Source organism: Erithacus rubecula (assembly GCF_903797595.1).
Source record: "Erithacus rubecula genome assembly, chromosome: 6".
Lineage (NCBI taxonomy): Eukaryota > Metazoa > Chordata > Aves > Passeriformes > Muscicapidae > Erithacus > Erithacus rubecula.
The window spans coordinates 13,499,308-13,523,032 of NC_136688.1; the positions used below are offsets into that span (position 1 = coordinate 13,499,308).

Below are 23,725 nucleotides of genomic sequence, written 5' to 3' on the forward strand. Positions count from 1 at the left end.
AAGTTCCTGATGCTGCAGAAGTGATAGTTTTATGGCTGCTAACATGTCTGGTTCTTTTCCTAATTCTTAGTAGATTTATTAATGGTCATTTTATAGTCAGAATGAAGGAGTAGAAAGAAACCTGCATTTCTTAAGAAAAAGATGAAGCAAGCATTTCAGCAGCCTTTATAAAGAAAGAGAGTAATGTTATGAGAAATGTTTGGGGAACGAACAGAGGTCATCAGGCTCATCAAAAATCTAAACACACTCTTCAATATTTAATTCCCCTGGTAGCATCTAATTGTTTTTTGAATGACGTTGAAGAGCTGTTGTGCACATTTATGTTTGTGTGTGTATGCACAGGGAAAATAATTTCTGGCATCTGTTCTGAATGCATTCATGGGTAATTTTAATTCATACTTGCCCTGTCATCTGTGCTGGCCTGCAATTAGTTAAGATTATCAGAACTGTTTAAGATTTTCTGTGGTTTTGTTAAATCCCCTCCAATTGCCTGCTTGCTGAGATGTGATGACTCCATTTTAAGCATTCTTATATTTAGAGAGGAGCTGACTGTCTCAGATAAGACTTGACTGAATATTCTGAATGAATTGTTATTTTGGCTGGGCAGTAGGGATGCATGCCCTCTGCTATCTCCCACCCATCTGAGTTCCCATTGCAGTATCAGCGGGTGGTTTTGGCATCTCTGTAGGTATCTTTAAGGAAATCTATGATCTACTTCACACCAAAGAATTAATAAAAATTCCAGCTGGGGAGAATGGAGACCAATGTCTAAGAAATCCAAGAACCACGCTTCCTTAGTATGCATCTTTCGAGGTGCTAATTTTGAATTTTTGCTGCTGCTGCAAAAAAAGTACCTCTGGAAAAACCTCTGATCCAAGCAATGGTGTACTTTTTCTGACAGAGGCACAGTGAACACTTGCTCTTCTGTTCTATCAAGTATGTTTTTTTCCTGCTGGTTAACCTTAAATTGCAGTTGTTTTGTAAAAGCTTGGCAACATAAAATGTTGTAGCACCGTGTGTACTCTTAACAGGAATGGCTTCCACTATCCACTTAGAGAGGTATTGAACATGTTTGCTGAAATGCTATGGGAAGGTAAAGTGGAGTCACTTCTAGACAGCAGTTTTAACAGATAGGAAACAGTGTTTCACAGGTATTTTGCAATAATAAATGCCAAGACAACCTGGGGATGTAGTAGATGTTCTATGATTGTGTATTCCCAATGACAGGAGAAAAATGAAATGTCCTTTAGAGCATTTATTTTCTCAAGTTACGGTACTGGAGTTACTTTTAAAATTTATTTTAAAAAATTAAATATTGAAATTAATTATTAAAATTTTAAAACTATAATTAAATATAAATTATATATTAAAATAATTATTTTAAAATTTAATTTAATGCTCTTTTAATAGCCTTTAAGCTTGGAAACCTGATACTGGATGGAGACTGTTCATATTTGAGTTCATAAAGGGAGTAAAAACAATGCAGGTTTTTCCAGGGAATTTAAAAAAAGCCCAGGTGACAGCTCTAGTGGCAAAAAATGGATAGGCAGGGTACCCATCATATCTGCAGATAAGTTTCAGAGGTGGTAAATGAACAATGAAGGATTCACAGGGCTGTGATGTGATATTGAAAATTAATCACTGGCTTGTGCTTGAGAAAAAGTACTGTTGGAGTGGTTGATCTGGGACCTGGGACTTGTGATGAGAGTTAACTCTGAGAATCCATTGATTTGGCTAATTCTAAGTCTTAAATTTGCCATGAGCTGATCATAAGGTAAAATGTTGACTCATTGGGATAAAAAGAGCCTAGAAACATAGAATTTTGTTGCAGAAAATTGTACCAGCAGTCTTGTTACTAAAACATGCTGAGAAAGACGAAATATTTTTTTAGAGATTTGGATGAGAGGGAAATAGAACTAAATATTAACAAATACACTGAGACAGAGTAACAATCCATGTAACATTTTCATACTGCCTAGTTTAATGCAGTGCTGTGTTAGAGGTTCTGACCCAATAATAATCAAACTATGTATGAACTCAAAGGAGAATTATTATTCTAAAGAAGCAGGAAACAGACTAGGATGCCATAGTCTTAGGGGAAACAGAAAATATTATAAAAGAAAATATTATAAAACTTACTGTCTCTTGGATGTTATCTGGAATGCCAGTAGAATAGTAATGCTGTGGGGGGAGCATAAATTAGATGCTGAATGGATAAGTTTGAGGAGATGGGTTCCAGTGTTCAGTTTCAATTATATTTATAAATGCAAAAATGAGAAGTCAAATACTGTGATTGCATAAATGGCTAAAGGCAGTGTATTAGGACCCTGTTTTACCAGTCTAAAATATACCTGGGCTTGACAAGGCTGAATCTGGAATACTTGAGTTGTTTTTACCAGAATGTGAAGTATGTAAAGACTAGAAGGGATAACTGAAATTTTCATTAAGGGAATTGGTTCTTTTTCACAAACTGCATTACAATGAAAGAAAGAGCCAGCACAAGGAAGATACCTTGGCTGTTAATAAAATTAATTTGAAGTTTCAGTGTAGAATTGGATGTTGACACTGCTAACAAGTTTTAACATTTTAAAAAAATTACCTCAGAGCTCAGCATTAGATGATCAGACACATAAATCTGCAGTGCAATCTGTCACAACCTCAGTGTTAAATTAGTAGGCAGCTAAAGTGTGTGTGTAAAAATACATTAAGATAGGATATCAAAGCAAGGGATATGAACAGAGACCTGAATATGGCATTTAGATGTTGGAAGTCCAGATTGTGTTTTTCTTAGCTGTTTTTAGGGGATATTAGGAAGTTTATGATCAATGAAGTAGAACTTCTAGTTTGCACCTTTATGACCAGGAGGAATTGACAGAAACTGTTTTGGTATTCAGATAAACACAAGTTGGAATACCAACAGATGATGGTATGTCTGGGTATCTGCTTTCCTCCTTCCAGGACAGAAAATGGTGATGACAAAATAGGATTTACCAAAACGACTGCTTATATATCTCAGGCAAATAGAAATTGACTCTTGGATATTAATAGTGGCAATCCATAAAACATATGTCAGTGGAGAGAGGAAAAAAGGTATCCTGTTGTCAAATTGTGGAAGATATTTCATTACTTCCAGGGGATTGCCTTTAGAGATGAAGTTACAATTATTTTCACTTTAGACTTAAGCAGAGAAAGATGTTGACATCTTTGAGAAGTACTGAAAATCAGAAAGAAAGAACTTTAGCGACTTGTACCTTTACAGAAGGGGGTAGAAAAGTTCATCCTATTTCTAGAAATGATTATATGGAGTAAAAGAAACTTCACAAAGAAACCACTGTGGATTTGTGTGAAGGAAAAAAGGAGAGATTAATAAAAGTTCTTTGCAGTAAAATGTGATGCATGGAATAATTAGAAACAGTCGAGCTGGTTTTTGATGAGAGAATTACAAGGCAGTGTTGCTTTGACTATTGGTACAATTTTGTGCAATGTCTCATTTTGGTCTACTAAAAGAATGTGTGGCTATGCATAATAAGAGAATTTTGAGGGCTTTTTTTTAATATTACACTTCATTGTCCTTTTGATGTAAGTTAGCATTGCACTTCCTGACAATCAGAGACTTAATGCTACGTGGGTTCAGTAGAACACTAATGAATTGTCATTGCTTCCTGCTTTGGAGTTGTCTTTTCTCCTGAATGAAACTAGCCGTACAAATTTATTTTCAAAGAAAATGGTTTTTCTGAGAATGAATTGATGGAGAAATCTAAAAGGCCTGTGTGCACCAACTAGGTTTATAGAGAGAATTTGTTACGTAAAATGCCAAATTTTTTGGGTGAAACAGTCAGTGCAAATACCTGAACATCTGATCTAAACACATTTTAAAACCCTGTTGCATGTTCCTTGTATTTTAGGCCATAACTTCTGTGCAGAGGGACACAGATGTGGTGAAAATTCAGAGTGCAAAAACTGGAACACAAAAGCCACTTGTGAATGCAAGAACGGTTATCTCTCTGTCCAAGGGGACTCTGCATATTGTGAAGGTAAACTAAATAATCAAAGACCCGTTCCCTGAACAACTTACTCGAAAACATAAGGTGGAATGAATGGTAGATGAATTAATTTCATTGCAAAATTCAGTTTCATGGTGGTGAATATCACAGGGACCCTTTTTGTGTTCATAAATAGGGATTAAGGTTACAAGTGGTACTGGGCCACCCTGTCTATAGGCATATTTCATTGTTGCAGTTGTGTCTTTGCGCACCATGGTCACACTGTCACACAAATTTTAAAACACTGTTTTTCAGGCAATAGCACCTACCTACCTACCTTCTAAAATGTTTTTTAGAGAACAGTGTCTTTATGAGATGCATTAATTTAGGAAGTGAGAATTCTGCAGGCATCTGTGAGAACAGTAAGTGTGAAGGAGTACTGAGGCTCGGATATTAAAATGATGACCTGCAGTCCTTCCTGAAGTACTTCTGTGGGACAAGTACTTTACTGGAATGGCTTTTCTGTGATACATGAGACCTATTTCTGAGAAGATCGTAGCTGAGGTAGTTCTGTTCATGTGCTATGCCCTCACAGGAATTAATGCAGTGGGGTATTGCGCTCCTTTTTGTTCTCAGTGTTTTCTAGAGCTTGTTATTCATAGCTGTGATGTACTTGGTAAAATATAAATTGGTGATTCAATTTATACCACATTCCTTCCTGCCTTTGCATTGTGGGTTGGGTTTTTTTACTCTTGTATGTCAGGCTGCAATATTTAATCTTTTGACCATTATAGGAAGTTTTTGAACTACTGTGTTAAAAATATTTCCCTAGATTATTTTTGCAATAGTACAGATGATGGAAGGGGATGGCATTTTTGACAAGTTAAAATATAGCATAAGAATTGAAATTTTGAGGACTAAGGGTGAGAGAATAAAAAAAGACATGCATGGATTGTGCTTAAATGATCCTGCTTTTATAATAGGACTTTTTAGTGCATGCAAGTGAACAAGATGGCTTTATATAGCAGTTTATAAATGTGTTCAGTGAGGTGCAGTATGATATTTAATATTTTCTCTACAAACAATAATTTGAATGATTCTTTATATTCATTTTCAGTGACTGGAAAAACAGTTCCCACATGTGTTCTTAAAGATAGGCAGCAGATATACTGTGTATAGAGAGAAACATTTTTGTACAAAAAACTGAACAACTGCTTTATACATACTACAAGGACTTCTTGGACATCAGAAGACAGGCTGTTTATCAGCAATACATAATCCAGTATTAGCAGCCTTTTCTGCTGTTTTAAATAATGGCACTGCTTAGTCATTCTATTTACCTAGACACAGACTGTCCCCTTTTTCTTGTATGGAAAAAATTTAAACATCTTGACCCAAGCAATTTTGGAGATATTGGCAGTACATTAATGGTAGTGATAGTGGAAAAAAAGAGCTTTTTAAAAGAAATTAGCAGAAATTTTAACATACCTGGGTTGATGTTGCATAAATTTTTGGAAGGTCAAATTAAATCTCTGATTTCTATATGTGTGGGTGAAACTTGAGGCAGCAGAACAAAAAGCTGGTTTTGCTGCCTGAGACCGTGGGATAGAGGAGAGTTTTTCTGTCTGCATTTTATGAAATTATATTATAATTGCTAGAAGGAGTATAATTATCTGGAGGTAAAATAGAAGAGAGGCCCTTGACTAAGGGGAGCTACAGGGTGACAAATTGGTTAGCCAAGAGGTGACTCCTTTCAGCCCTGTGAAGAGCTTTCTTTTACTCCTCAGAACAGCTTTCTGCAAAATTTGTTTTTATGCCTCTCTAACCTCATTCCTCTCATCTATGTGTTAAATCTGCTAAGTAGAATCATTTTATAGTTGGCTGTACAATAATCTCAAATGTATGGTGAAACTGTGATTCAAACAAATGAGAACAAAGGCATGTGTCTGAAGGTACAGTTTAGCAGTAGGTTGAAATAGTATAGGGGTGGATTTTCTCTTTTACTGTTTTGAATTTTGGTGTGTAAGAATTAAATACTCAGAATGCAGGTAACAAATACTAAACATACAAAACACCTGTGGAAGCAAGGAAGATCTCATGCTTAGCTGTGTTTCTGAATGTCTTTCCTAAGCCTTTAAACTTAAGATATGTAAGATTTGAGATGGAAGGTTAAATTATTTCAAACTCATGGTATGTGCTGGTAAATGGCAACCTTACTTTAAAGTGCTCCAAATCATCAACTTGAAGCTTTCCAGATTTCTTATCTCTTCTTGTGTACATGAAGTAGTTGTACATGTGAATTGTGATGTATAGTATTATTTTATCTTACCTATGATTTTGCTGTTATTTCTGCTTGCTCTTACTCACACTTTTGTCCTGCTGGAGTTTGGCATCATTTTCATTTTGTAAGATCTCTGAAGTATTCTGTTTAAATCTGCTCTGCTTTTTGATAAGTATTTGTCTCTTTTTTTAACTTTGCATATTCACATTAATAGTACAGTGGAAAAAAATAATAAAAAAGATTCTAACTTTTATCAGAGAATTGGCATCAGCAAATTTGTAAAATGGATAATAAAAACCTGAGAGGGGTTCACTATTCATTCTCAGCAACTACTTTCGAAGTACTTAGAATCTTATGTTAAGATGTACATACAAGATAACCACTCATTACATGCATTCCATTTCTGAAATCACAGATGTGATCAGGAAAGACAGTTTCTGAAAGCAAACAAGTAAATGAAGCTTGTGATGAATGAAAGAGATAAATGGAGATTCTCTGTGCTATATAAAAGCACTGTATTTTACTTAAAAACATAAAAGTTGGGCTTTTTCTGTTTGTCTGACATGTGGCTGCTTGTCTTGCATATGTAAGACATAATTATGGCACTGATCTTTTGAAAAATGTTTTGAAACATTTCTATGAATCATGTGGTCTGCGGTTTTCCAATAGCTGTGGATACTTAGGCACAAGTGTTGAACCAGTGTCCCTTTACCTCTGTCACGTAGGCATGGATAAATCCTGGGACTCATGCAAGTGAGCTAGCCAAGCCCAAGGCCTGTGGTACTCAAACATTCAAGTTGCAGCAGGGTGTCCTTGCAGCTCTGGCTTCTCAGGACATGGCAGATGGACACCTGTGCTGGGCACTGAAGTTGCCTGTGTGGTAGTGCCACACGGGGCAGCAGTTCGTGGCAAAACCAGGACCAAAGTGGGGAATCCATTTGAGTCTGTCTGATGCTGATTGTTTCAGATGTGTTGTGTGATGTGTGCAGAAGTCCTACAAATACACACTTGTGTATACTTCCTCAGAGTTGAAGAACTCTGCAGTCTGTGACTACTTTGTGAATAATAGGACAGTACTGTGAGCTAAGAGACAGGAAAGTGTCAGCACATGCAAAGTGTGAAGCTCAGAGATGATAAAGGAAAATCAAACCTCATCGGCAGAAAGCCAGGCTGTTGCTAGCTAGCATGCTAATGCTTGCTTTTTAGATGCTAACAGGCATCTAACAGGCCATCTCTTCTGAAAATAACTGCTGCTGTATATTCCACAGTAAAGGGAAAGAGAATAATACTTCTCTGCCACATTTCAGCTCCCCATTCTTTATCACCTTCTTTGCTTGAAACATTTACAGGCCCTTTCTACCTGCAAAGTTATATTGGTACAAAAGTGATTTTTACCTTGTTGCTGTTGAGATCTTATCCATTGTGACTACTGCTAAAATATAAAGTGGGGTAGATAGCACGGGACAATTGCATGCTTCTTCTCATTGCCAAGAGTGCATGGAGCAAGAAAATCAGTATTAACCTTAGCCATCCTTTGTGCCACCAAGAAGCATCCCATAAAAGTGGTGCAGTGGCATACCACAAGGTGTCTTGTCATGTTGCACAGTATGTACTCAGCCAGTGTCACCTGTGAATGGTCTGTGGTAACATGTGTCATATAAGAAAAGAACCATTGACTAAGGTGGACCTGCAAGATGAATATTCTCATTTTATGACTATATTGTATTCTTCCCCTGTGTACCTAATTATGCTTTCTAGCATTCCTGTATGACTTGAGCCTCCCCTTAATGCTGTTACATCAGCATAAAGAGTGATGAATGAAATACCTTAATATTTGTGAAAATTCATTCAATTTTTGAACTTGACAGAATGCTCTAGAAGCACGTGTGACTTTCAGAAGGAGCATGACTCAGTTGCTCTTTCCCTTCTGTGCTCTGAAAGTGTTATTTAATCTGTTGTTAACAAATTATTGCTCATTTCAAAAAATTGTCGCATAAGCTCTGAAATGCTAGCCAAATTCAGAAAATCTGCCTATTCAGTGCTCTGAGGAAGAGTTATGATAATTTTACTGGGCTTGGCAGATTTTGGGAAGATGAAATAAAAATGAAGGAAAGCTTAGGGAGAAAACTGGGTGCTCATTTTCCACTGAGAATGGATCCAAGCAAGCAGCATTGGGGCCTGGCAGAATATCTGCCTGGTGTGCTTGAAGTCTCAGGACTTTGTTGCTGGCTATTGTAAAAATAAAGCCGTATTTAATTTCCTTGTAATTTGCAAGTACGTTCCAGACATGTACAGTGGTCTTTATTGCTTTCAGTTTCTTTTCCTTTGAACTTAATACCATGTGTAGTCAGGAAATTCTTTACAGAAAGATAGGTAAGTATATCGAAAATATCTGTTCTGAGGAGAAATTAGTCTAAGTTTTGTTAGAAAATGTTTTTTTTTCTGAAAGTTGCTTAGAAAAAAATTGCAACATGTAGAAGAAGATGGGTTTTCCCTCCATTATTGCAGAAATCAGGAACAATCAACCTTTTTAGATTAATGATTTAGTTCCAAATGCAAAGATACTACTATCAATAGGCTTTAGTGAGAAAAAAAGGGAGCTTTCATTATCAAGTGCGGCTTCTGTTATAGTTTTGAAGACAAGAGAGCTTTATAAAGCTTACCTCTAATATTTAATCCTTTGACTCATTGCATTCTATGCATAAATAACTATTTGGTGTGCAGAACTTTTTTCAAGCCATATGAACTGAAAAAGAATAAACCCAGTCCTGCATATGGCTCTCAGAGTAGAAGTCTGCTGGCAATCCACTGAGTTTTCACAGCTGGTGTTTTGCTCTGTAAAATAAGGTGAATTTTGTTGAGTTTTCCTTTCATCCTCTATGATGATTTCACTGCAGCTGTTTTAATTTCACCACGCTGTGGCCTGGGAGGTGACATTAGCACTGTGTGGTACCTTATAAACCTTCTGTGTGGCAGTGATGTACAACTGTGGTTTTGGATGGTGTCCATTGGCTTGACTTTTGGGTCAGCCTTTAATGATAATCCTTCTGCTTGCTGTACACTCAGAAAACTTGCATCACAAGATGTCTTTTTCCTGCAGATGTTCTGTGTGCCACGATAAACTTATATTCTGTGCATAAGGTGTGAGGATACATATACAGAACTGTGCATACTTCAGGTAATTTCATGAAGTCAAGGAGTTGGGACTAATATTGATGATGAATGCACTGATTTTTTTTTTCCTCTATGCAGAATCCCTAGAAAAGAGGAGGGCAGAAGAAGAATCTGAAAGTGTTAGTCAAATCATCATCTCTGTCTCAAAGACAACATTAATGACAGTGTTTCAGTTGGAACAAAGTCCTCATGGAGATTTACAGAGAAAACCCCAAAACCACCCCTGCAATGCCAAAACCCCTAAACAACCCTCCACCCACCTTTTATAAACATGTAACTTGATGCCAGGTTGCTTTCTAAAAGTTCTCTTTTCTTTGAAAGATGCTTGTTAACCTACTTTTAAAGATTTCGGTTACCTAACAGTGTCAAATTGAAACTTCTGCTGTATAGGTAATCCTATGTATCAGAGAAAGTCACTTCTGGTGATATAGTGCAAATATCTTTGTCCTGCCTATTGTTTTTCTAGAGAGAGACTTTTTTATTTAAAATTATACCCATAACCATTACATGAACTCAAATTCATCTTTTATAACATGATCAACAGTCAGGTACTTGCCAGTTGGTGTCCTGCCTTTGTGGGTATATGGACTTTAATAAATGAGACTGCAGATTCCTTGTGCTATAAACTGCCAGTGAAGGAGACTGAATTGAAACCAAAATACACCCTTTCCCTCTCAAGTTCATGGGATGGTGGGAAATTCAAGGCAGAGATTATATTCTTGCCAGTGGACAGAAATATTTCAAGCAAAATGCTAAAATTTTTATCCTAAGAAGATTCAAGATTTTGTTGGAAGGTGATGTTTGTACCTTTTATGGCTCTGGATAGATTATTTCTGTTATCAAAGCTGCTTTTATATTTACAAGTTAATTAGTTTAAAATCTTATTCCAGCTACAGAAACCTGAAAAGTGGAATTACTTGCCATCCCCTGGAGTAACTTTAGTTCTTTTGGTGTAATGTCATGCTGAGATTTATATGAAAATAAATTGTAATTTCTAATAAGGTAACCATATGTTTTGGTGTTGTTGTAATAAAATGTCATAAATAATTATGGCTCCCAAGCAATTCAGGCTTGCAACTGTCAGTTCTTGTGTTAGTAACTCACATTTGAACAAATTATAATAATTGCTATTAAAGGAGAAAAAAATCCTCACCCCTTCAGGATGGCAATGAAAATCCTGCTCTGAAACTGTAGAGATTTTTGTTCACGTGAAGAGATTGGGGATCTTGTGTTCCCAAATCAATAAATGTTCTTACATTTGGCATTGCATTCTTCTGAATTGTACAGGATATAATTTGATAGATGGGTAATGAAAATCCAGTGCCATGTTGTTGACTGCTAATTGTAGTAGAATCTGACTTAAAAGCTGACCAGTAGGAGAAAAAAAGGCTGTTGCGTGTTTCTTCACTGTCAATGTAATTAACTTTTTCACTGTAATGACTTTTCATTGTATGCAGAATGGGAACTTCAGACAAAGTTTATTAGAGAAGCCCTCCTGTTTAGTCAGGGGGTGCAGAAATAGCCCACTTGCTTCCTAAACTCCTTCTCAGAGAGGAGTGTGGGTGCAGCTGGATCCAGACTTAGCACCAAGACTTAGTTAGAGTCCAAAGAATTGTAGGTGTAGGTGTAATTGAGCCTTAATATAAATTTGTTCCACAGGCAAAATGGATGGCAAAACAGATATATTTATATAAAAGTAAATTATTTATCATGTTGTTCTTAGACTAAAAGATGTTAATCAGAATGATTTGCTACACACTAAAGGTAGCTGTGACTACCAGTATAGTATAGTGTAGTATAATGAACTATTTTGAAGTGATACTGTATGTATTATATTAAAATTAGCAAAAGCAATTATTCAGTAGAGATTGATGTTATTCACCCATACCAACAACTCTTTTGCTCACCCTCCAGGATGTCCCTACTCAAGAGAGGACTCTGCACACACTCGAAGGAGGGGTGTGTTAGAAGGCCTTGCATTAAAGAGTGGGACTGGGTTTCTACAGTACACAGTGACCATCAGTCCTGTGTCCTGGCCAGCTGTTTTATCCCATCATCTCTAGTTATCAGTGGTATTGTTGGTTCCTTTGTCAGGTACTTTACCAGGTCTGCCACATCTTCACCTCCCTGTCAGGAGGTTGAACTTCGGGGTTGCTGAGTCAGGCTGGTTTCAGTATTATTCAAAAGCAGCAAGAGGCCCCTTTTCCTTCCACCACAGACAGCTCTGTAAATAGGCCATTGTTCCAGTTTTTTTACCGCCACTCCAGGCAGAGCATCCTGCTACACCTTTACAACAAATTGTTCCCATAGCTGCTCCAGCAGTGAAAGAGGGAGAAATCCATGCAATAAATGAGGGTTGTAGTATGTCCTCCACCCTGTCATCAGAAAGAACTTTTGCTGGCCTTTACTCATTAAGCCCTTCTATTGATCCTGATATTTCCTAAATTATTTTTTTCAAATTATGATACAGTGTAGCTCATGTCACATTCCTGCTGACATCAATAAAAAAGGGAAACATTTGAAAGTGATTTTGGTGGATTTCTGGTGTTTAAACCAGATAAGCACTTGCATCAAACATTTGTCAGCAAAGAAAAGAAAAAAAACAGCATTGTTCGTCTAGTGATGATCACGTTTGCTTGTGTTTGAGTTGGACTGAAAAATACTGAGAAACATTTGCATATAATAAGGAGGTTTTGCTTGGACTTGGATGGAAGCCACTTACTAGTACTTTTATGCAAATTGGTAAAAATGGTGTGTCTAGCTCTGAAAAACCTAAGAGTGCAGGTGGTGAAGTTCTGCCTTTTTAAAAATCTGGAGCATGACTTCAATAGTTAAAAAAGTGACGTGTATGCATGTATGTGTTTATGTATATATGGGGAATGGAGTTTTCACATTGTAGCCCAACAGCCTTTAGTTACCTGGGATCTGACTGCTGCATCTCTCTCAGGGCTTGTGAAGTTAGAAAGGGTGAAGGCTTAGGAAACCTCCAGTTAACTTCCAACCTAATTTTGTTCTGATTCTGTCATCTGGACCTGCATCAGGAGCATGGGAGGATCATTTTAGATGCTGTTGAGTCTCTGTGGTTAATTTTTGCAATGCTTGGGTTTGCACAGAGGGCAATTATTTTGCATTGTTTAATATCTTGAAATGAGAAGAAGAGAATGTGTTTTAAATGCTGGTGCTTAACATTTTTTTCAACACCTTTGAAGAAATTTGATGTGTGGATTTGATGCTCAATCTGTCTCCCTGATAGTTTTAAAAATCTGGGAGCATGGAGTCCCTTTTCCAAATGGAAGTTCTCACAGCTGGTTTACAGATAACATATTGGATTGGGCTTGATTCTGATTGTGTAAAATTGCATGCTGTAAATTATGTCATCTGCCTGCTTCAAAGCCTGTGCTGGCAATAGTAGAGCAACAGATCTGGTTTTGAGGCTGCCTCAAATGTTGGCATGAGTGGGTCAGAAGAGGGAAACAAATGCACTTGTCCTACAGCAGGATCTATTACAGGCTGAAAAGAACACCTTCTACTCTCCTGAATTTTGAGAACATAAGAAAACAAACTCATTTGCTGGAGAAACCCATACAGAAGATGTGGAGGACTCTGATCTAAGGCTACAGAATATAGAAACCAGAGGTAACAGATGCAGTGAAGTGAGTGTGGCAAATCACTTTGTTCAGGTTTGTATATAGATGTTAGGGATCTTGGGGAAAATAGCATTAAACTCCTGAGGAGCTGTTCTTATTGCCATGGTGTCTCAAAGAAATTTCAAAAAAGTGTTTTTTTAAGCAATTTCAGTTCCTTGCGTAAAAGTGCTTTGGTGCTTTCTGAGGAGGTGATGAGCCAGAAGTGGGTAGTGACCCTGGGGACACTGTGGCATTTTGCCTGGCTGTGAAGCCACAGCACCCCATCCTGGGAGAAGGTAACAGATGAGGAGAGTGATACCTTTAAGGAGAAGTTGAAAATGAAAGGTGAGGACTTTGGGGAGCCAGGAGGCTTAGAGTGCCCAGGCTCTGTAATAGAAGTCAAAATACAGCAGCTTTACTGCATTCAGGAAAGGATATTAGCAGATATTCTATGTTGACCAGTGGTACGATTTATCTTAAAGGACTTACTCTACCTAAAGTTAGTTGCAGAAGAAAACCAGAGGTAAAAAAACCAAACAATCACTCCTTTCTCCCCACAATTGCTATGGAATTTTTGTTTTTGAAACTACTGTGGGAAATTAGGATTTTGACCTTCAGTAGAAAAAAACTTCAACAAGCAAAACACCAAAACCAAATGAAATATATAATTTTGCTTATTAAAAATATTTAAAAATTATTTTTAGTAGCAAATCCATTTTTCTCTTGGTGATAGCATAGCTGGAGGCTGCTCCAGTATTTAGTAAGGGAGCTACTGAATTGGTCCTGGATATCCAATGTTAATGTGCATTACAAAAAAAGCACAGAAGGAAAGAAATTATTGGAAATGACATTATTGCTAACCTCAGGCTTTGCTATTTGGTTTGCTCTCTACTTTTTTTTTTATTTTTTTAATTTTTTTTTTTTTTACTATTTCGGCATGCATAATTTTCATCCTTGACCAGCATATCTCCTTTTGGCTTCTGTTCAGATAATTTGGAATTGAGTTGTATGATGATGGTACAGGTTATGTCTGTATGAAGTGCAGTCTATTTTGAATTTCTTAAAAGGCATTGAGCTTTTGACATTATCCAGATGTAGCAGGGCATATAACTGGCATATAACAATTTTAATATATTTAGACAATTTTAGACAACACATTTAATATATATAGGCATATTTCTTTTGCGTATTTGTATCAAGCTTTTCGTCAAATTAAAGTTTAGTTACTTGGTTTTTTTTTCCCTACACAGTTCATGTATAGAAACACACTTAGAGATTTATTTAAGCAAAACAACAATATGTAATTTACTGTGTTGCATGAGGAGGTGTATTTGAATTGAAACTAAGAATAAGGCTTCTTTTTCTACTTGCATCATTCTATTTAGAAAAGAAAGCTGGGCCCACTTGTATGTAGGATTTATGTCTTTAGTGGTGTGTATCTGGGCAGGTTTGTCTGGTTTAGTTTACTGCCTGTAAACTGGGATAATAGTGATTGCAGCATCCTTTTTGTTCTGCCAGGGTATTATGGAGTTTACTGGATGCAGGTACTTTGTAAGGAACAGCACAATAATACCACAATATCAGCTGAACTACTTACATAGCAAGAAATAAGTTGTTGGGTTTTTCTTCAGTTTTATTTTCTAAATGTTATTTAGCTGAGGGCAGACATTCTGTAAAATATTCATGTAAATATTTAATTTTTAGAAAGATAATTCCTCTTTATTCTCAAAAAATATTTTTTTAATACATCTACTTCTATTTAATGATCTGCTTCTGTGTACCTGTATCTTGGAGGCTGGTAAAAAAGTTCTAAAAAAAGAGTGAGACTTTGATTTAAATAACTGAAATCAGTTCAAATGGATGTACAGCATCTACAAAGGTAATACTTATATTGATGTTAGTTTCCTGTTGATTTTCTGACTCTTATAATGGTTTTACTATTCAGTGTTTTTTTTCCAAGAAAGACACCTTCTCATTTTTCCAGTTGTTGCATCTGTTCTTCGTGTCTAAAGGATAAATTTCAAAATACCCCTCAGGTGTTCACTAGAAAATTTTTCATTGTCTGTCCTTATCATTTTCTTTCAAATTTTAATTTTCATTTCTAAATCAGAATCTTAGTTTTCCTTCCTGCTGTGGATATTTTCTAATTAATTGCATTATATTAACCTTATTTTTTTATTGCTTCTGTTGAAGATGTTTGCAGTGTTTGTATCTTGTGTTGTTTATTTCTTGTCCTGAATTCACTTGCTGAAGCTGTATATGCTTTATATGTGTGAGGTATATCATATGTCCCTGTAGGGATCACTGTGTTTAATACTAGAAAATTATTTTCTCTCCACTTATAGGCTTAAGAAAGTGCTTGAAAATAATTGGGATAAAACTGACAGTGCAAAAATGCAATCTCCTTTTAGTCTCTCATCTTCCTTAGGATTGTTTACTTCTCTTTTTTATTTTCTTATTTTATTTCCCTAATTCTTGTGACTCATATTTTCCCTTCAAGCTTTCACCAGAGGCTGTGTCTGTACATCTTGGTAGCTATTAGTGCTGAGATGATTATAGGAATACACAGTAACATCTTCAGATTTGAATGTGAGTTAGTGTTAGCTCAGAGACACACTGTGTTTCACAAAAAGAGAGAACATCCAACTTGCAAAGAGTTTGCATTGAAACATCCCTGTTTGCCTCTGTGCTGGCTCTGTGCTGGCTCACAGGTGCTGTCCTGGGCCAGCAGACCCACCTGGGGCAGGGTGGACACTGCTCCCTCTGCTTGCCCTGTGCTGGTGCCAGGACTTAGTGTCTGCTGGTGCTTCTGTTTCCCAGGGAGGAGGTCATGGAGTTAGACCTGCCGTGGTGGTGGATGTTCAAGGAATAGCTGTTGCCATTTCCACTTTTTCTGTTCCCTCAGGACAAGATCACTGAGGGTTTTGTTTCCTTACTTTTGAGTTTCCCATCCATAGGGCTGTAAAACACAGTTTTCTGCAGGGTTGATTCAGTGCTCCCCAGTGACAGGACTGTGTTGTTAGTTGGCATATATGAAGGTGCCATGGCAGCCTGAGTTTGTTGCTAATGCATTCCTGCCTCCAGGAGTGGGAATGAACCTGATTAGTTTTAGTTTTTCTCCACAAAACTCTTCCTTAGTGCTAGAATATGAACATTGTTTTCCACTGTGAGTTTCTTAGACAAGAGGAATTTTGCAGTACTTACATGGACTTGTATTGTCACTCGACTGACAAAATGAAAAACTGAGCAGCATGGGAGAAGATTAAAGATCATTGTTAAAAATTGGAATTTACATAACCAATTGGGCTAGTTCAGTCTCTTAAGACACCAGTCGTGGGAGGACCAGGTTCATGCATGTGAGCTATTTTTTGGTTAAGCACTTTGTTTCACTGGAATTATATAATGTCTGTTTAAGGACCACTGTTCTGATCATGAAACATTTCCTCCATTTACTTGGGCACAAATGACATTTACCTTTGAAGGTCAGGCCTTCTACTCTGTTCTGGAGGTTTTTTTAACTCATTACCCCTTCGGTGACTTTGTTTGCTTTTCAACTTTCAGTCTAGTTAGCTCAATCAGAGCTGTTGTGAAAAGGTCAGTGGCAATCTGAAATGCATCCAGTTTGTGGAAGAACGTAAGGCACAATTTTCAGTCATTCTTTTCTATGAAAATCAATTCAGAGCCTGACACTGCCACGTGTGTGGTTTTCATCTGATGATTTTTCTGTACAAACAATAATATCAAAATTTGGCTAAAACATGACCTGCCTTGTGACTGGTGGGCAGCTGATGCTTGACAACACTGGAACTGCAGTGCACTGATGTCCTTTTTAGCAAGCAGAACCTTGCTAATTTTGCATAAAAGGCTACAGAGCACTCAATATTATGAAGATGTAGAGCTTTTACCTAACACTGGTTTGGTTGTCAGGAGCACCTAGGTTTGTGTTTTGGGTACACCAGGAAATTGTCAGCTCAGTCTGAGAGCTACCAGATTGTGCCAGTTGTTTCTAGGCTAGTATTAGCATTATTGGATATTCGATAATGTGCAGCAGGTGATGAATTTGGAGGTGAGCTGAACCATCCTCTCTCATTAAACGTTTGGAGACAAATGAGTTTTAGTTTCAGATGAATAGAATTTTTTTCCTTATTTAACACAATATAAATAACTGGAGCTTGGTACAGCTTGGAACATCTATTTTGCAATTCACATAAATCTTGAAATGCATTAATGAGGAACATGGAAAAGAGGACTGCATCTTGGACACGGGAATCTAATCAATGTGTATTCCCCTGAGCTATATCTGCTTTATGCTGGGTTTCCATTGATTTTGTAAACAGTTTAGTGTTAGCCATAATCCCCTTTGAATATAAATCATTCCCTGGTAGCTTCTCCTGTATTTTAATTAAATCTGACCTGACTGGCCTGAGAACTCTTCTTTTAATATTACTACTAAACCAGGTAAATTGCCCCTTATTTTCTTCACAGCCTTATTCTGACCCCTGTGGAATCTGTAGGCATATAGAATTCTCAAGAGCTGGTGAAGCTTAGAAAACCTGAGACAGCCAGAAAGTGCCAAAATTAGAAACTACAAGAAAATAAGAAATCTTGAGGGAAAACCAACTCATTTTGTAGTAACTAGTTTTCTTTATTTGAATTTGTCAGAGTTGCTGTTACAGGTGAAACCAGCTTATTCTTCAGAAGAAAAAGAAGACTGAAATTGTCCTTCTGAGACTGTAGAGTTGGGACAGGGACCTTATACCCTGAATCTGGTTTAATGATACAGTGAGCATGAGCTGTCTATTCTCTTTTCAAATTAATTAATTGGAAAAAATATTTGGGTGGAAAAATTTCTTTGTTTCAGTCTTGGAAAACAGTATTACCTAAAGAGATTATACTGAAATTATTTCATTGTGGCATAAGAATAAGTATCCTACAACTAGCATGAAAGCTGGCACTGTTATTTCTTGAAAAATATGTATATTGCAGTAGGAGGTATTTTGTCCTGTGGAGTGAAAGACTTACATCATGTAAGCTGTTTGGAGATACAGGGGGCAATCTGAGTTTGGAATGGTGTAAGTACTGCAGCATCAGACACTGTTCCTTGTTCCCTCCTGCTCGAGGGTGGGGAGGAATTTTGTTTGAAATTATGTCCCTTTCAGCTTAAACACTCTATTTTCACTAATCCTGACTTGTAAATGGAGGGTGGCTCATCCTCTGTCCAGTAGGCAAAACTCCAGGTATTCTCACCACTCTCTTCTGTAGACAACAATTCTTCCTGCTCCTTTCTCAGAACCTGTTCCATGGGTTATAGCTTGACAGTCTTGTGTAATACTACATGGCACCCCAACATTAGTAGGAATAATAAAAGTAGTAAAATAACTTTGGATCTATATAACTCTACTGCAATGGGCAGATCTCTTCATTGCTGAGAATTACTGTATTATACTTTTGGGCAGGATTTTTCAATGATCATAGCTTGTGGAAATCAAATCTTTTTCTTACAGAGTAAGGTGAGGTATTACTTTTTTTTGAGTCTCTACGTCTTTAAATTGCAACTTTATAATCCTACCCATTTTGATAATTGGTCTGTTCATATTTGGGTATCAAAATGCTTTCCAAAGTGGAAAAGATTGAGTTTAGAGTTCTTTAAATAGCTGATCAACCCTTTCCTGCCCACCCCAAACTTTCTAAATCCACATATGCATAGATACAAGGCAAGAGCTTGTCAGCTGGAGGTTACTATTTCACTATGTATGAGTTGTCTAAGGCAGCAGTTGGACTTGGTTATCTTAAAGCTCTTTCCATGTTTAAATGATTCTATGATTAATATTTAACTATTGAGGTTGGCTTGAATGATGTGAATAGTGAGATGTAAGGATGAGGATAAATGATCAGTCATTGTTCTTTGCAGTTTGTGTTGTGCATTTCCATTTAATGACTACAAGCATCTCTCACCAAATTTCTTGTGTTTCCCTCATCACGTTTTTACCTTTGTGAAAGGATGAGTGATGTTTATTCATTACCTGGAAGCCACTTTGTTGTGATTAGGAGCAATTTTGGAGGATGTTAATAACATGCGGGTAACACAAAAGTGTTCTAAACTTTAATTATATGAGTTGTTTGTTTATGGAAAGAAGCATCATCCATAGCTGTGTGTGTGTGCTCATACATATTTATACATGAGTGTATTTTAGATGTTAGCTACATCTGTACCTTTAGGCTGTTGTTTAGTATGTTGTAATCATGTTGCAATAATTAAACCATCAGAGGAACAAACAAACAAAACCTTATTTTAGTGCAGTGGGGCTTATGATCCCTGACAGATAGAAGTAATTAATTTTTTGCATGAAAAGCATACAGTAGGGGTGCTATCAATACTGTGCTAGCTGAACTGTACATTGAGGAGGCAGTAAGTGCACTTGAACTTATTGCTATATATTGATACAGGACAAATTTGTATTTTTTTGTTTGCTCCTTTCTAGTGATTTGTTGTACTAAGAGGCTGCATTATTTGAACAAAGCCTAGTTACTCATGCCTAGCTTACTAAATTCTCATTTACTGTAAATACTATCTTTCCTTTCAAAAGGTGTCAGTCATGTTTTTTCCTAAATGTCTCATCAAATTTGATACAAACTCCAGGCTCTCACTGTGGGGTTGATTCTTGTTACTTCTTTGGAGAGGCTAGCTGTGTAGACTCTCCATCACTTTTTACCTTTTCAATAGGCTTCTTGATTTTTCACTGAGATTTCTGAACACTTTGTTGCATCCTGTGATCAGCATATGTTTCCTCTGAAGCTTAGAATAGCAGCTGATTGCTGGGGTGCAGCATTGTTGGATTCCCACAGTTCCCCACATGCTGGATCCCAGGAATGTGTCTCCCAGGGTACCAGGAGTTAACTTCACAAAGCAGTAATGATCCAGAGACTGGCCCATTGCCATAGGGGCAGGAGCAGTTCTCACAGACAACAGATACAAATCCTATCTCTGCTGTTTGTAAAGTAGATGAAGTAGATTATATGTTTTCACAAAAGAAAATTGTACTTAAGGGTGTAAATAGCCACTGCGGACATTAGGCAGTGACAAAAATTAAGCAAACACTCTATGAGCATGACTCTTATAAGTCAGTAAGGCAGACTTGAATCAAGTTACCTGAGATTTATTGTGGCACTTTAAATGACAGTAATCTTTACCTCTTAGGTGACAGCCTGGGTCATTGAATGTTGGTTTGAACTTAGACTGCTTCTGAGGTCAGATTTTTTTTTTTTCAAGTGGGAATGCATACAAGAAAAAATTATTAAAATCATAAGAGGATGTGTCTAATGACAGCTTTGTGATGGGGCAGTTGAAATTAAATAGTTTTCAGTAGTGTTTTGTGTTCCTTCCCTTGTGTTATTCCAGTGTTTTGAAATACGTGGGTCTGGATTTTTAAAAACACCCCAAACTTCTTCAAAAGTGGTTTTAGGATCCTCAGCTAAGCAATCTCTGTTTTTGTTTCTCAAGGAGATGATGGGGCTCACAGACCCCTTAGGACACAACCTTTTGTATCTTATAAAAGTTGCAGTGCAGTGTAGTTGAGTAAGAATATACTGTTTGAAGAGAACAAAATATTTAAGTGGTTCTTGTGTACATGTTTCAGCAAGGTATGAAAGCAAGCACAGTGTAAAGAAAATACACAGCTCTCTTCTTAGAGACCAGCTGTCTGTTCTTTACCTGGCAGGTGTCTTGACCATTAGCCTTACAGGGGAAATGTCATTGTCTCCTGATAAATCCCTTTTTCATATTTTACCTGCAGATGAGTTTGCCCTGACTGTTGGGATGGTGGCCAGGGAAATGGCAGTGGGAATCCTCTAAACTGGAGGAGTGACCTGGGTTCTCAGTGTGTCAGAACACATTTAATGGTTGGGCTGTTGCACAAAGGAAAGAAGCTGTTTCTTTCTCTGTCTAGTGAAACTAGCAAAAAAAAAAAAAAAAAAAAAAAAAAAAGGGTTATTTACTTTTGAAAGAGAGGATCAGTCCCTAAAGATGCTTCAGCACTTAATCTCCAATTGAAATCCTGAGATCCTCCTTACTTTAGTGGGCCTTTTAAGGGCTTAAGCAGATATTAGGAGCCTATATGCTTTGGCCCTTTGTGCCTGTGTTCTCAGGAAAATGTGAGGTGGAGGTGTCTCCCTTGCTGAGGAGCAAGACCTCTAAGTTGTAGGAGAGGTGAGATTTGAGCTAAACTCTGTCTATTGAATTTTTTTTGTCATCTAACGTCAGCTAACATGAGTAGTTCTGCTCAGCAGGCTCACTGATGTGAACCTCATGCTGTGGGTTGCCCTGCTCTTATACGTGGACCCTTGATCTCTACCTCAGGGTTATAGATTTTGGTCGAGGAACCAGACACCTGTGTATTTTAGGGAGCTAGTAATAGTTATGTGGAAGTTTTGCCCTCTGAAATTGCTGTTTGGACCCAAGCTTTTATGTCTAAAGTTATATTAGTTGACTAAATTTTAATATTTGGAAAAGCTGTGTGCATATGAGATGAGCTGTCTTTCTTAATACCACAAGGTGTAAACTGTCAATAATTATTTAAAGATATGACACTGTGTCACTGTTGTCCAGTTCAGAAGAAAGAACCAAATGTAGGTATTAGCTTAGGGGAGTGAGTATCTATATTCTTAAAGGTGGGGAAGCCGAGATTAAATCTTTGCTGAGATATGATCTGAACAATCCAGCAGTAAGACTTCATGAATGTACCTATCAATACATTCAATAGATGTGATTTATATTTGTGTTTATATTATAGGCTGATGCACAAACTGTTTTTTCCATATGAGAGATGAATGCATTTGGGACTAGTCTTAATTTAACATCTCAAATTAGGTACACAATGTAAGTTCCTGATAAAGTTACATTGTAATTTGTTGTAACACTTGCATCCATTTTAAGAACAAGTGGGAGACCTCCAGTTTATATCTGAGTGATGAAAGACTCAATAAATGAGTGGTGACCAGCTGAAAGGTTGTTCACGAGTTTGCTAGTTTAACTTCTGAGGCTGTAGTAAAATCCTTGAGATCCTTCTAATTTGTAGGCTTTTCTCATATTAATGAAGGAAGATGGTTATAGGAAATAAGTAGAAAGTGCAATTGCTTTCTTAGTGCAAAAGTTAAGGAAATGTCCTGTGCTATATTTCACTATTATCCTCAGTCTTTGGATATACAGCTCATAAAAAGTGCCAGTGAGAAAAGTCTTAAAACCAGTGACAGAAAACAAGAAATTCATATCTGTATGTGTCTTGGAATTTCTTGTATGAAAGGACAATATTTTAAGTCCCTTAACTGATTATATGGTGGTGGATAGATGAGTATTGTGATTGATGATATCAAAAGAACCAGCAAAACAAAAGAAAGTAGAAACATCATGCTGAAATAGAAGACACTGGAATGTGGTGTTATTATGTTAGAAAGGAAAAAAATATTTCTTCAGGCATCTCTAATATTCAGCTGGTTTATGGCTCATGCTTCATTTACTGACTTGATATCCTAGCCTAAAAAATATTCCAGAAGTAAAATTGGGAATTGTTTGTCTCAGAGAGTTTATAAGTTTGGATGTATGAATTCTTTTATTCCCTTTGATGCTCTTACTGGCAAGTTTGAAGAGATTGAATTATAAGTGCTAATTGTTTGCTTGAGATCCAAGGTCTTTTAGAAGTCCTTCAAGTTTTTTTGTGGATCATGTGAAATAGAGTGCTGGGGACAATTTTGCAGCCTGGAATTCTTGTTGTACTGTGCTTTACCCATTACAATGATGTCTAGGCAGAAAAATCACTAGTCCCTAAGATTTTGTACCTGTTCTCACAAATTTGCAAACACTCCACTAGTTGTGTGGCCTTGCCTCCATAATGAGATCTGAGCTTTGTGAAAATGCATGTAGATGTTCCACCCACACATCAGAAATCTCTTGAAGGTAGATCCTGAGACACTGAAGTCAGGTCCTGAGGAGCTGAATATAGTTACCCATGATTTTTTGCAGTTATTACCTCTAAAGACCTTTTGTGGATGTTCAAGGAGAATTTAAAGGCAGAATTTGATGTGAAAGGAAAAATAGACTGTTTGTGAGTATGTAATGTTACATAAAATCACTGTTTTTTCAGGTTAATGCTGTACTTCTCCATTTGCTTTTCCTTTAGTACGTTCCGGTTAAATTTTCATGAGATGTACAAGATTTCAAGAGCTGGTTGTGCGTATGATTTTTCCCTGTTTAGGATTAGAATGCCCAGATGCATTGGCACTGCCATGTAGCTGTGACAAATGAGAAATAATATTAACCTCTTTCACTTGGCGTTTCATTCCTGTATTTTTGTATCTCGAAAAAATGCTTTTATGGGAACAGCCAGTGCTGAAAGGTAGAAAACTGGTCTGAGAGAGTAGTATAGTACCTTTTGCTTGCTCAGCAATGGATTAGCTTAACAAGATGATTCCTGACAGATATTTGCCTAGCATTTTCTTAAAACCCCCCCAGAGATGGAAATCATGTAACTTCTGTGTGAAAAGCTAATCCAGTGCTTCAGTGCTTTTACCATGAGAAAACCTTTTGTAATGCCTAATCTATGATGAAGTCTCAATCCTAACTTAATAGGACAGTTCAAAAAGAAAAAAAGTGTTCTGGAGAGTCACTG

The 23,725-nt window shown here is 37.0% G+C and overlaps 1 protein-coding gene across 5 annotated transcripts in view; it reads left to right on the forward strand.

The window, feature by feature from the left end:
* The window catches only part of NELL1 (neural EGFL like 1), a 281,122-nt gene that overhangs the window by 83,154 nt on the left and 174,243 nt on the right, over positions 1 to 23,725 (forward strand). For all 5 annotated transcript variants that reach the window (XM_079310083.1, XM_079310084.1, XM_079310086.1 and 2 more), the window contains exon 12: positions 3,906 to 4,034. In XM_079310083.1, coding sequence (XP_079166209.1) covers positions 3,906 to 4,034 — 129 coding nt within the window. The remainder of the gene's footprint in view (positions 1 to 3,905; positions 4,035 to 23,725) is intronic.